Here is a 14,028-nt window from a genome sequence, read left to right on the forward strand (position 1 = left end):
TCCCCCATAGTAATTGTGGATGGAGATACACATATCTACATGCTAAGATCAGTCATAGGCTGATAGTTGCATAACATGATTAAACATATATTGGATTCTCCTCATATTTCTGCTATTTTGGGAAAATTGTATTTACATTGGGTTCTTTTTGCATTTCTAATATTTAGAGATTTTTTGGATTCTACATTTTGATATAGAGCTATATTCATAATTACTATACTAGAATTACTAAGCATGATAAACCTTTTCTCAGTATAAAATGATTATCTCATGTTAAAAATAAAAGTGTTATTAACTTCTCAGTATGTTTTGGAGTGACTTTTATGGAGAAGGATACTTAATTGGTATTTTTTTGAGAATCTATTCTCTTGCACAAGATGAGAATTTGTCTGGCAATATAATTCTTGGCACACTTCTGATTCTCCTGAAACCTATTGCTCTGTTGCCTTCCCTATCATCTTTAGGATTTCCCAGGTTATCCTCATTCAGACAGTGAGCCTGGGTGGTTCAAGGATTTTCTTCTCATTTCAGCCCCATTGTCACTGTCGAATGGTGAAATTCTGAGCTTTGATCTTTTTCAGTTTGTAATGCTTTTCCAAATTTTACCTTTTGGTTGGGGCTTTGCTGGTGGCTAAATGGTAAAGAATCTGCCTGCCAATGCAGGGGATGTGGGTTTTATCCCTGGGTTGGGAAGATCCCTTAGAGAGGGAAATGGCAACCCACTTCATTATTCTTGCCTGGGAAATCCCATAGGCAGGGGAGCCTGGTGGGCTACAGTCTATGGGTCACAAAGAGTTAGACACAACTTAGTGACTGATCAACAACACTGACAACCTTCTGGTTGGGTATTTTAAGGGAAAGTTGAAGGAAAGGTGTTTTAGTCATTAGTAATTTGTCATTACTGTGTTAATATATCAAAGATATTATCTCTACCAGTGTGATTTTTTAATTGAATTTTGTCTTTTGAGGGCTTTTTCTCTCGCTTTTACTGGCCTTCATGTATTATTTTAGACAGTAATTGGGTTTTTGTTTAGTGAATTGCTGCAGCTGAATATTTCTTTAAACATGATTTTGAAAACTAATTTTTATTTTTCCCAGTTTAACTTAACTCTTATGAAAAATATAAGAAAAAAGATAAAAGCATAACCCATAATTTACCATTTAAAGTCAATTACTGTTCATAGTTTTTGGTATTTTCTTTCTTTTTTGAGAAATGGAACACACACATTATGCATATAAATTTAGGTTTTTAAAAAATGCAGGTTCTCTTCTTTTTTTTTTAATCTTTTTTAAAATTGAAGTGTAGTTCATTTACCATGTTATGTTGGTTTCAGGTATACAGCAAAGTGATTCAGTTATATATTCAAATATGTATTCTGAATTTGTATATATTCCTTTAGATTCCTTTCCATTATAGGTTATTACAAGATATTGAATATAGTTCTCTGTGCTGTATAGTAGGTCCTTGTTTATGTATATGCTGATCCAAACTCCTGATTTACTCTGCCCACTTTTTGACTTCGCTGGTGGCTCAACGAATGAAGAATCTGCGTGCAGCGCAGGAGATGCAGGAGGCGTGGGTTCGATCCCCGGGTCGGGAAGATCCCCTGGAGGAGGAGATGGCAACCCACTCCAGGACTCTTGCCTGGGAAATCCCATGGACGGGGGAGCCTGGTGGGCAACAGTCCAGGGAGTTGCAGAGAGTCAGACACGACTGAGCATGTGCAGGCACATAAACACACTGTCCCCTTTGGTAACCATAAGCCGGTTTTCTATATCTGTGAGTCTGTTTCTGTTTTGTAAATAAATTTCTTTGTATCATTTTTTTTAGATTTCACATATAAGTGATATCATGTAGTATTTGTCTTTCTCTGTCTGACTGACTTAATCGCAGAGTCAGACTCTATCTCACTTAACCGCAAAGAGTCAGACACAACTTAGTGACTAAAACAACAACACAGGCAACCGGTAAGCTCGTCTTCTAAGTCTGTGCATCACTGTTTGCTAGGTTCATTTTATCATTTCTTTTTCCACATATAAGGGACGTCATTTCTCCTTCTCTTTCTGAGTTACTTCACTTAGTATGCCAGTCTGGGTCCATCCTTGTTGCTGCAAATGGCATTAGTGTGTACGTTTAACTTTACTTCACCAGACATTTATTGAACATCTGTTTTATGCAAGATATCCATTATAAATGACAGACATTGTTTAAAATTTACTATGTATAGTATGTATTTTGCCTGTCCTTATTTAATGTTATTATAAGCAAAACTCAATTTGTTAACAATTTATTTATAATAGTCTTATTGATGACTTCATAGTCTTTTCCGGTAATTTTTTTAGTCATTAAAACCTGTTTTCAAAGGGGAATTTCAGTATGTCTTGTGGGTGAGCAGGGAGAGATTTGACTAAAGAGTGCAGTGGCTTGGAACACCATCTCTCTCCTCCAAAGAAAGAGAAATTGTTGAAAACTGTTGCTCTCTGTTACGGATGTATTATAGTTTATTGATCGTTGCTCTGTTAGTGGTAATTTATATGGTTACTTTTCTTCAATTTTAAATATAGTTTTGACTAATATCTTTATGCATAAATGTTTGTGTCTATATTTGGTCTTCTAAGGATGAATTTTTAGAATTAGATTTACTGGGTTAGAGTATAAACATTTACAAATCATTGATATATGTTCACAAATTGCTTGCTTGCCACACCCTATCTAACATTCAGTATTGTATTGAAAGAATATAAGCATTTCTGTTCCAACATCAAATGCATTCCTAACAAACAAACAAAAACCTTTAAGATTTCAAAATCATTGAAAATAACAGGAATTATGGGAAAAATAAGGTTAAGGGCAAACCATTCAAAACCTCTGCAATTTTCAAACCAAGTACTAATAAAAGCATAATTGGTACCTTATGGGATAACTTGAACAGCTTGGTCAAACCACTTAGGGTGGCTGAGGCGGCTTCAGAAGAGAGTTAAAGATGTTAAAAAATAACAGGATGGAAATCACTGGCTTGCATGATTTTGAGGCAGTGCAGATGAGAGCTGGTTTCTAAGCTGGTGGGGCTGCCGTCACGCTGGGCGTAAGAGAATGTGCGGCTTCCTGGGTCTCGGAATCACGCAGAGACTGGTGGTGCTCCTCTGAGGAGAGAACCTTTGGTGCAGGTGCTTATTTTCTGTTTTCTTTTTCACTGTTTTAGCTTTCTTAAAATAGGGCCGAGGGGGACTCCTGCCTGGAAGTAGCTGAACTAAGTGAGGGTCTTTTCCTTTTCCACTGAAAGTTATAGTTCTTTACCTGCTATTCTAGTTTCCCATGTCTGGGAAGATTCAAATGTTAACTGACACAGTTTCTATTAATACGTTGTACTCGTATTTTTATTTCCTAACCACTGATATGCTAATTGATGTTTAGGAATTTGTTTTATGACAGAACAAACTATATTTACTAATTTGATGGGTGAAAATTTGAACTTCATTTTAATGGCTTCTTTGAAGAAATTCAAATCCTTTCAAACTAGGAATAACTACCTTAGTAAAGAATGGCTATTTCAAAACAAATTCTCCGAAAATCTAATCAGGAAACAGCAACTCTGTGTGCAGTTGTATTACAGTATTACAGTTTCAATACCTGAATCTAGGGTAGTGAATTTAAAAATTTCAGTTTTTATTTTGGTGGCCATTAAGTGTTTATAGATACAGATCACAGGGCTCCAAACTGTCTATAGCTTATAAGTATTTATTTGTTGAACATAGAAGCATGGTTTTATAGTGACTCTCATTTGTGCAGCATTAGTTATAGCACCAGAGAAGACAAGGAACAGGGGAGTCAAAATAGTTCAAGATTGGATGTTTTAAGGATGGGGTATGAAGGCAATGGCAAGCCACTCCAGTACTCTTGCCTAGAAAATCCCATGGACGGAGGAACCTGGTAGGCTGCAGTCCGTGGGGTCGCTCAGGGTCGGACACGACTGAGCGACTTCACTTTCTCTTTTCACTTTCACGCATTGGAGAAGGAAATGGCAACCCACTCCAGTGTTCTTGCCTGGAGAATCCCAGGGACGGCGGAACCTGGTCGGCTGCTGTCTATGGGGTCGCACAGAGTCGGACACGACTGAAGTGACTTAGCAGCAGCAGCAGCAGCATGCATGTCTTGGCTGTGGGAGAAAGTTGAGGGTACTCCTAAGAAAGTAATTGCAGTAATTGGGGTTGAGGTCAGTAAGAAAAAAACAAGGAAATGATTGCTACAATCAAGTGGGAGAAACAAGAGGATTATGGACCCTGGAGGTATTATGAGCCCAGAGAACATCTGTTGTAACAATAAAGGGAAGGAACTGAATAGCTACTAAAGTACTGAGATAATTACGGTTCAAGATTTTGGAGGTAAAGCAATTTATATGTTCCCACTGTCCACAGAGATGGGTTACCTTGGTATGGATAAAGGTTGTTGGAGTTGGGGAATAAAAGAAACATTGAAGAACATGTTGAGAGTGGATTAGTCTCACGTACACTGGGAGTCTGGCATATTAAGTCACAGGAGAAGGGTGTTTAGAAGTTTCATTAACTGGTTCCAGTATCTCAGTGAATGAGGTAGCTTAGATACTGGGAAGGAGCTTTGTGTGGAGTTGAATTTACTAGATGCTCTTAACATTTTAAACTGTGTCTGGAAAACACAAATATTTACGCATCATTGTTATTATTACCAGTAATTACATTGTAACTGTTGTTAGGAACAGATTTCTTTATTTCCCTGTGAATGATGTTTGAAATTTAAACTTGGAAGTTGTTGATCACTTACGATTTATTTTTTTCTAAAACTTTATGTTGGTGCTAGTAACTTTTTATGGTATGCAAACTTTTTGAGATTAGAAAAGAGAGGTTAAAAACTATTGTTGAGTCTTTTTTTCTCCCTCTTTAAAAAAGTTTAGATGAACTTTATATATAATGAAACATGTAGATCTTCAATGTATAGTTGGTTGAGTTTTGAAAAATACATACACCTATGTAACCACCACCCTAGTTAGATACAGAACTTTTCCATCACCCCAGAAAGTTCCCTTAACCACAGTGATTTGATTTCTATCACCACAAATTAGTTTTGCCTGCTCCTAGAATGTTTTATAAAAATAATTAATACAGGATGTACAGCTTCTTTGATTCATGGTCTGTTAGAGTCATCCCTTGTTACAAAGTCTCAACAGTTTGTTTTCATTGCTGAGTAGTATTCCATTGTGTGAATAACACAATTGGTTATTCATCTATCTGCCAAGGGATATTTGTGTTGTTTCCAGTTTTTGCTGTTCTGAATAAGAGTGCTCTCAGTGTTAACATATGAGTTTTTTTTTGTGGAATCGTATGTTTTCATTTCTTTTGGTTGATTATATAGGAGTGGAATGACTGAATCTGAGTAGATGTACACTTTGCTTTATAAGAAAACTGCCAGTTTTCCAAAGTAGTTGAACATTGTCCCATTCTTAGCAATGTATGAGAATTGCAGTTGCTCCACATCCTTGCCAAGATTTAGTCATTCTTCTGAGTGGAAGTGATATCTCATTGTGGTTTTAATTTGTATTTCATTGATAACTAATAATGTTTAGCACCTTTTTATATGCGTATTGTCTATTTACATGTCTTTTCTTACAAAATGTATGTTCACACCTTTTGTCCTTTTTATTTAATTGTGTTGTCTTTTAATTTTTGGTTCATAAGAGATCTTGACGTACTCTAAAAATAAGTCCTTTTGGTAGATGTGTTGTGAATATTTTCTCCCAGTTTGCGACTTTAATTTCATTTTCTTAATATCTTTTGAGGAGCAGAGTTTTTAATTTTAATGATGACCACTTCATCAGTTTTTTCTCTTTGGATTCATGGTTTGCTTGGCCAGTCCACGAGATGTTCGTTTAACCAGGTTGTGAAAGTGAAAGCGTTAGTTGCTCAGTCATGTCAGACTCTTTGCGACCCCATGGACTGTAGCTGCCAGGCTTCTTTGTCCATGGGGTTTCCCAGGCAAGAATACTGGAGTGGGTATCTTAGGTAGGAGAGCCTCACCTTGACCTCTTTGCATACCACAAGGTGTTTTAAACTCATGGCATATAAGGCTCAGTAAATAGGAAATTTAAATTTCAGTTGGCCTCCCCTGTACCTTTTTCCTCCCACGTGTGGAATATGTGTCTTCCATTACTGGAGGGACACCTAGCCACAACTATAAATAACAGGAAAGCGATTGAGAGATCTTAGGGCTGCCGTCCATGGGGTCGCACAGAGTCGGACATGACTGAAGTGACTTAGTAGCAGCAGATCCCCTGCTTTAATTCTTTCAGTTCTTTTGGATTATATTGTGGAGAAAACTTCTGATGTTTTTACCTCTCTCAACCACTTCGTGTTACACTCTTCTTCCCTTTTTGTAAACAATGAGCTGCTCTCAGGCTCATTGCCTTGGTGTAGGCAATAGTGTTTAGCTGGCATTTATTAGGTAGGTTTTTTTTTTCCCTTTTAATTGATTTTTTTTTTTTTTGGTTACCTTGTATTTTTTTCTCAGTAATTACTGGGTTTCTACTTAAGATGGTGATTAAATCTTTCCTTTAAATTTTTATTTAAAAATTGAATTAATTTTAAAGAAAATATTTAATACAAGTAGGATGAAGGGGTTATCACAAAATTGAGTAATGTGATATGTATTGGAGGTTGGATGTGACCTTGGCCAAGAAAGTGGTGTGGAAATGAGTGAAATTTGAAATCTCTAGCATTTCTTGGGCATCTTGATGTTTTCTTCTTTTATCTGTGGTGCTGACTTGTCTAACAGGGGTTTACTGAGCACCTGCTTTGTGTAGAGGACTGTCCTGAGAATATGAGAAGTGTCGTGTTCTCTGCTTTGTAGTTTAGATTTGGAAGAGGATGCGTGTCTGTGTGGCAGTGGGGTGAGTGTACCCTGGTAACGTGCTGCTCAAGTGGCCAGCACGTCATCCTGACAGAAGCCAAGGTCATCTCTGGCTGGGGTCTTGAGGCCTTGACTCACACTCACGTTGTCCCCCAGGTGCCTGTCTCTTTTCCTAAATCCTCATCAGTTTTGCAGGGTGAAGGGGCTTTTGCCTGTAGGCATTTAACTGAGAGGGTCTTTGTCCAAAAGGAAAAGTGTCGCATTGGTGGTTCTCAGAACCATAGTTCTGGCCCCGGCACCCTTGTGCTTAATTGTTCCAAGTCTCAGTTTCTTCGTCTTTGTTGGCAGTGATAAAATCCAGTCTTCTTCCTGCTTCATAAGGCAGCACAGGTGGGATGTGCTTTTACTCTGTTATTATGATCAGTATTTGAAATATTGATGGTTAATGCTTTTGAGGGTATTTTTAGTTTTTTTCTCTTTTTTTTTCTAGGTCTTGATGCAGAACTTTATTATGTGAGGAATGACCTTATTAGTCACTACGCTCTGTCCTTTAACCTGTTAGTACCCAGCGAGACAAATTTCCTGCACTTCACTTGGCATGCAAAGTCCAAGGTAAGAGAGCGGTCCACCAAAGAGGGCAAGACAGGACCACCCAGGCCCAGAGGCTGAGGCAGAGGCTGGATCCGAGGGGTGGGCTGCCAGCTGCACAAGAGGGTCAGTGGGTGGTGGGCTGTAGCAGTACCTGGTTTTTTCAGATTGGTGTTTTAGATCTTGAGCCCATTCCTCTAGACTTTCAAATCCTTGAAAATGAAAAGAAAGCTAGTCATATATGTGACTAGCTTGTGACAGAACACTTACTTTCGGGCTTTTCAGACAAGGATGTAGCTCTAGCTTGAAGAGGGGACAGGTGGACCTGCTAATGACGGTGCTGTTATGATGCAGTGATATGAACGAGGGGTGGGGAATTGGTAAGATGGGTGGTTTAGACATGTTTGCGGTCTTGGATATAGTTCTCCCAGTTATGGAGAAGCAGTAAAAGTAAAGTACAGGAGATGTAAGCACTCATGTTGGCGCTGGCCAAGCTTCTTTAACTGTAACAAACTTCTTGCCTGGTTTACTTGTTGCTGAATTCTTCAGATTTCCTCTGTTTGGGCTCCTCTATCATGGTAAGTTTTCTCTTAAGTCAAAGAGTGAGAGGCTGAGTGTAGAGTCCACCTTCCCCGGTCAACTTCAGTTTCTTTTGTCAGACTCATGTATAAGCTTCTGAGTAGGATTTTATTTGGGAAATAAAAATAGTTTTTGCTATACTAAAATAAGAATACCTATTGTAGAGTTTATTTTTAAAAAATTATTATAAAGTGGTGTTTGTTCTTAAATAAGTCATTTAAATCTGACCCCTTTAATATAGATCTTTTTATCTTCTTAGAAAACAATAATGGTTATTGGGAAAGTTCAACTATTACAGAGTTGTTTTAAGAACTGTTAAGACTTTGTACATCTGAACCAAGAAGAATAATCATTGTTTATAATTTGGTATACTTGAAACTGTACTTCTTTTTACTTTTTAAACAAAAAGGGGATTATCTGATACATGTGTTGTACAGTATTTTTTCCCTACCTGATACCATGTCTTGGCAACTTTCCACTTTTCTAATTACAGATTTAACTCAGTCTCTTTAATGGCTTTATAATATGATATTGTATGGATGTATGATGTATGGTTATTTGTTAAGTGCTTCATTGACATATGGATTTTTAGTAACATTTCCCTTCCCTGTTACAAATAGTTTCATTCATTTGGCAGGCAAAATTTTATGGTAAAGGGATGGTAAGAATGATTGGTAGTCATCTTTTGTTGCTGTTCTAGCATTACTATTAATGAATATAGAATCATAGAAAAAGTATGTATGTGAATGTGTATGTGTGTATATAGGTATACGTGTGTGTACATATATTAAGAATATCTTAATTTGTTCAGAAATTTTTGTGTAATTTTGGCATTATTTCTGAATAGTACCTTGTGATCAGGAAGTGAAATGACTAGGTCAGAGAATGTTCGTGATTACAGTTTTGATTGCTACTGCCAAATTCTTTCTCCCATCCCTTTCCCGAGATGGTACCAATAAGCCAATATTCCTTACAAAGTAAATAAGGTGCTTATTTCAGTTCACTGCATAATGCTAAATATTTTAAGTATATTTGTTTGCCAATTAGGTAAGTAAAAATGATTATGTAAATATGCATGTATCCTCATTTTTGTATATGCTCACATGTACATTAGAGAAACGTACACATATAGACATACATGTATTAAAATACAGCTGCAGGAATGTTTTGATTAAAGTTAAATTAGCTTGGATCCTGGGTAAAGTGTATGTGCCTTGCTGTCTAGAATACCTCAAGTCCAACATTATTGCCTTGGGGTATCCAAATAGGGGATGTTCTTTTAGGAGTGGTTAGATCTCTTTAGGATTAAATCTGCAAAAACAAAGGAAGAAGATTCATGTGATCTAAGAACATTTAGTAGATGGTAACTTGGATATGCTGAAGTGCCAGCCTAAATGACATAGGTAATTCAGAAAAGGTTCACTTGAGACATTCTAATCTTAGGTCTGTTAGTTTGAATGAGTAGGTACCTGCACTCTTCAAGTAGACAAACCTAATGCATTTTTCAGTACTGTGTGACTTTATTATTACTTGGGTGACCTTATCATTATTTGGGGGAGTAACCTTTAATTTTGATATAATTTCAGACAGAGAAAAGTATAAAAGCAGTGCAAAGGATTCTCATTCATCTTTCACTCAGCTTCACAAATTGGTACTGGTTTGCCCCATTTATTTCGTGATTCGTTCTCTCGTGCTCCCTACTCTCATGCACACAGACTTTTTTCCTCTTGAACTGTGTGCCAGTGAATTGTGTGTTTCATGCCCTTTTACCCCTAAGTACAGCAGTGTGTATCATCTAAGGATAGGAGCATTCTTTATATAACCAAAGTACAGTGGTCAAAATCAGGAAACTGAACACTGACACAAGACTGTTATCTAATCTCCAGAACTCACACTTCACCAGTTAATCACAATCGTGTTTTTTGTGGCTTCTTTTTTCCCCCCTCCTATGGCTTTTCTTTGTGTTTCTTGACTTTGACATTTAGGAACACATAGGCCGGTGGGCTGTCTCCTGAGTTTGAGTTGCCTGAGGTTCCCTCATGATTGGATTCACGAATGTCTCCTTGGTGGTAACACCACAGCAGTGCTGTCCTCCACTGTGCACATGATTTCAACTTGTCCTTTTACTGTGGATGTTACCAGGATCACTCAGTTCTCCAGATTTCTCCACTGTAAGGTTCTCTCCTTTATAATGAACAAGTAATTGTGGGGAAATAATTTGGAATTAGGGCTCTCAGGTGGTGCCAGTGGTTAAAAAACTCACCTGCCAGTGCAGGAGACATGAGAGATGTGGATTTGATCCCCGGGTTGGGAAGATTCCCTGGAGGAGGGCATGGCGACCCACTCCAGTATTCTTGCCTGGAGAATCCCTGGGACAGAGGAGCCTGGTGGGCAATAGTCCATAGGGTTGTAAAGAGTCAGACACGACTGAAGCTGCTTAGCACGCACACACATGAACAATTTGAAATTATATATTAAAATTCTGTAACTCAACACCCTTTCAAACACTAGTTTTTGCACCTATGTTTAAAACTCGGTTTCACTTTTAGCCATTGTGATTGTTCCTCTCACTGAAAGAGGTCAGATCTGCACTGGGTAACCATTTGGTGGGAGTGTTGTAGAAGGAGTTTAAACATTTGTGGAATGGTGTTCTTGAATTTTAGGTTCCCTTGCACCTCTGAGATCCATTGTTTCAAGTAGAGAAGCTTTTTATATTCTCAAAAAAATTGATAGTCCTTTGTTACTTTTCCCATCTGTAATGTTGATGAATATAAAAACAAATAATACATAAATTTTAAAGTTGTGAAAAATCTAATGAAATAGTAGAAATTCTATTCTGAGTGAACTACTGACTTTGAACAGGATGTGATTGTTTTGGGGTCCACTTGGGAAAACAGGTTGCTGATATATATATATATATACACCATGAGAATATTTCCTGGGGAAGAGTACGGGTAGTGATTTAGGAATAAAAAGGCAATGTGGGATGTGGCAGTTAGAATTGAACAGAATTAAACCTCTTATTCATTTGTTTTAAAAATATACATACACTAATTTTTTTTAATTTTTTTATATTGGAGTGAGTTTCAGGGATCTGACTGCTTATGGATGCCTGAGGAGTTTTAGAAACCTGTAGACAAGGAGGAAATTGGAGTAGGGGAAAATAGAAGAAGGGGCTCAGATGAATGTATATGTTTGAATGGGAAGCAGTGTTGTTCTGGGTACATGTTGCGTGAAGAGGAGCTTTGGTATAGCTCTACTGAACTTCCACATTCTTCACATTATCTTGTAGAGCATAATTTCTAAGCTACATCTGTGGCAGGTGTTAAACACCATCCTTAGTGTACATTTGGGCTGCCCTTACTGATATGATGGTCTTTGTAAGTCAGAAGTTCCCTGACTTGTTGGAGGCCATCACCATTTATTTACATGTCAAGGCCAGAAGCCTAGATGGGATCCTAGACGCCTCCTACAACTTCCAAGTCCAGATGATCCAGATGATTCTCTCTTATTCTTATTCTCTCCTTATTCTTATCTCTCCTGAGATCTAATGCCGCCTCCTTAACTTAGGCGTTCATGTTTCTTAACTCGATTATGGAAAAGTAGCAGCCTTCTAACTGGTCTTCTGGCCTCTGGACTGACTTCTTGCTGCACCCCCTGCAAAGCTGCTCTAAGGCTCTCGGTTGCCACCAGAATAACATTCTGTTTCATCGGGAGCCTTCGTGATCTTATCCCTCGTTTTCTGCCCACCCTCCAGCTAATTGTTTAGTGTCTTTTTTTATTTCTTGAATGCCCTGTGTCTGTTACCGTGCTGCTGTTTGCTGTGCTAGAAATACCCTTTCCCCATTCTTTACTTCATTAGCTCTTGTTTATCTCATAAAACTTAGACCTGGTGTCACCTCTTTTTCAGCTGTGTCAGGTGCCCTTTTCTTTCACACCCTTATCATGCTCTTAATATTTTTGTAGTTGATCTCCTTCTCTCTCCCTCTGAGGTGCTGAGCACGTCAAGGGTAGGCACCTCTTTTCATCTTTCTCTGGGTCACTTGTGCCTGGTGTAGCACCTGGTACTTAGTTCCAGGTGCTCCATAGCTGACTATGGAAGAGAAGCACAGGGCACAGCTCAGCAAAGGGGCAACTTCTCAGCAGTTAGAGCTTTTCAGAGTTAGGATGTGCTGCTTTAGAGGCAGTGGATTCCTGTGTCTAGAAGTGTGAAAACATGGGTTGGGTATACTTGACAAACTATTTGGCAAACTAGTTGCACACCTGGGACTTTTCAGATATTTTACTGTGAATAAAGTTGTAAATTTGAAAAAAATGAATGTAACTCATAGTTTGAACATATAGCTAAGCTTATTTCACAGTTCATCTGTAGAAGGTATAAGAATTTAGAGGAAAGTACTAGTCATGTTATGTCTTAAAACGTTTTATAGTAAAAAAGCGAAGAAATGTGTGTATGTTAAATCTAATGTCAGGTTTGACCTCCATTGCAACTCCTAGTTCCAGTTTTAGGTCATAATTTCTTTTGTGATTTTAGCACAGTTGTTTAATTGAAGTTTGTCTATTTTAGAAGTTAATCTTTTGAGTATTTTGTTTATGCATATGATACAAAATGCAAAAGGCATAGGTGTATATAGTGAAAAATCAATCCCTTACCCTTTCTAGTACCATCCCCAAGCAATCTAGCTACCTAACTCCCCTTCCATTGGCAACCACTGTTACCTGATTCTGATCTCCTCTTCTAAAGATATGGATAAGCATATAGATATGTGTATGTGTGTGTGTATATATATGTATTTTTGAAATGATAGTCATGCACGGGGGCAGGAGAGACATGATGAAGAGTTCTTCATCTGATCTTGTTAGCTCTGGGATGCAGTTAGGAACTTTCAGAAGGAGGGTCATGGCTCCTTGGCTCCAACTTTTTGCAATTATTGCTTTTTAAGAATTACCAGAAGATGAGTTACTTGTTTCCAAAGATCTTCAGTCTTCTTGGTATGTCACTTCATTGTTGATGTTTTAACATTATCAAAGCTTCTGAGAATAGTGTTCTGCCGTGACTGTGTTTTATCTTGCCAAACAGGTTGTGGTCTTCTCAGAGACTGGAGCTATGTCTTGACATTGTATCACAGTGCCTTAGGGAGTGGTTGGTAAATATAATGGGTTAATTGCATTTCCAGATGGGGTAAGAACTCTGGTGTTGCTTTTCTTTCACAGTCCCCTTACTGGTGGTTTTAACAGATAGTAAGTTTCTTTTGCATTCCAGAACATTCTCCAGTATCCAGGAAAAAACTTGCAATTGCATCTGTTAAGTGTCAGTAGATATTTTAGATATCTGAAAGGCAAAAATATACCAAGAGGTAGCAGAATACTTACCCCATTCAGTCCCATCCTATGAGCTGTTCTCTGGTTTCAGGAATTCATCATTGTCAGGAGGGTCTGCAGGGAACTTGTCCAGAGTTCCTACAGCAGCCCTGGGGGCCAGTCTGCTGTATCCCCTGCAGAGTGGGGTTTCTGTGAGAAAGGCAGCACGTCTGATAATGTTAGAGAAATTGAAAGGCCGTTGGGCTTCAGGCAAAGTGTACTCACTTTCAATCTGTCCTGGGTTCCAAGAGGAAGTGGCTTTACTCAGCAGCTGCCTATTTGTACTTACCACTTGTTTCCAAGTAAGGGAAGATTACCAAAAATGTTTATTTCTTAGCTTATTCAAATATTTATATTTTTTTCTCATTTCTTTTCTGAAGTATTTTGGCTCATTCTTTGTTCTGATAAACAACTGATTTTCAGATTTTCTTTGTTCCAGTAGATTATAAATGTTAGCTTTAGAGCAGATCTGTTTCTTCAAAGGGTTATTGGCCAGTGAGAGTCCATATAAATCGATGGCATACCAAAATAGAAAAAAACTGCCCTTTAATAATAAATAGTTTCTAACCCCAGAAACTGCAATTTAAAATTTTATATTCTGAAGATTCCTGAGGGAGAAGAGA

General features: G+C 38.0%; 1 protein-coding gene across 2 annotated transcripts in view; it reads left to right on the forward strand.

Moving 5' to 3' along the window:
* Positions 1-14,028, forward strand: part of RYK (receptor like tyrosine kinase) — a 120,116-nt gene that overhangs the window by 19,487 nt on the left and 86,601 nt on the right. For both annotated transcript variants that reach the window (XM_055413402.2, XM_055413411.2), the window contains exon 2: positions 7,368-7,489. In XM_055413402.2, coding sequence (XP_055269377.2) covers positions 7,368-7,489 — 122 coding nt within the window. The remainder of the gene's footprint in view (positions 1-7,367; positions 7,490-14,028) is intronic.

Source organism: Moschus berezovskii, chromosome 1 (genome assembly GCF_049115385.1).
Source record: "Moschus berezovskii isolate FMDL1 chromosome 1, NW_MosBer_1.0, whole genome shotgun sequence".
NCBI lineage: Eukaryota > Metazoa > Chordata > Mammalia > Artiodactyla > Moschidae > Moschus > Moschus berezovskii.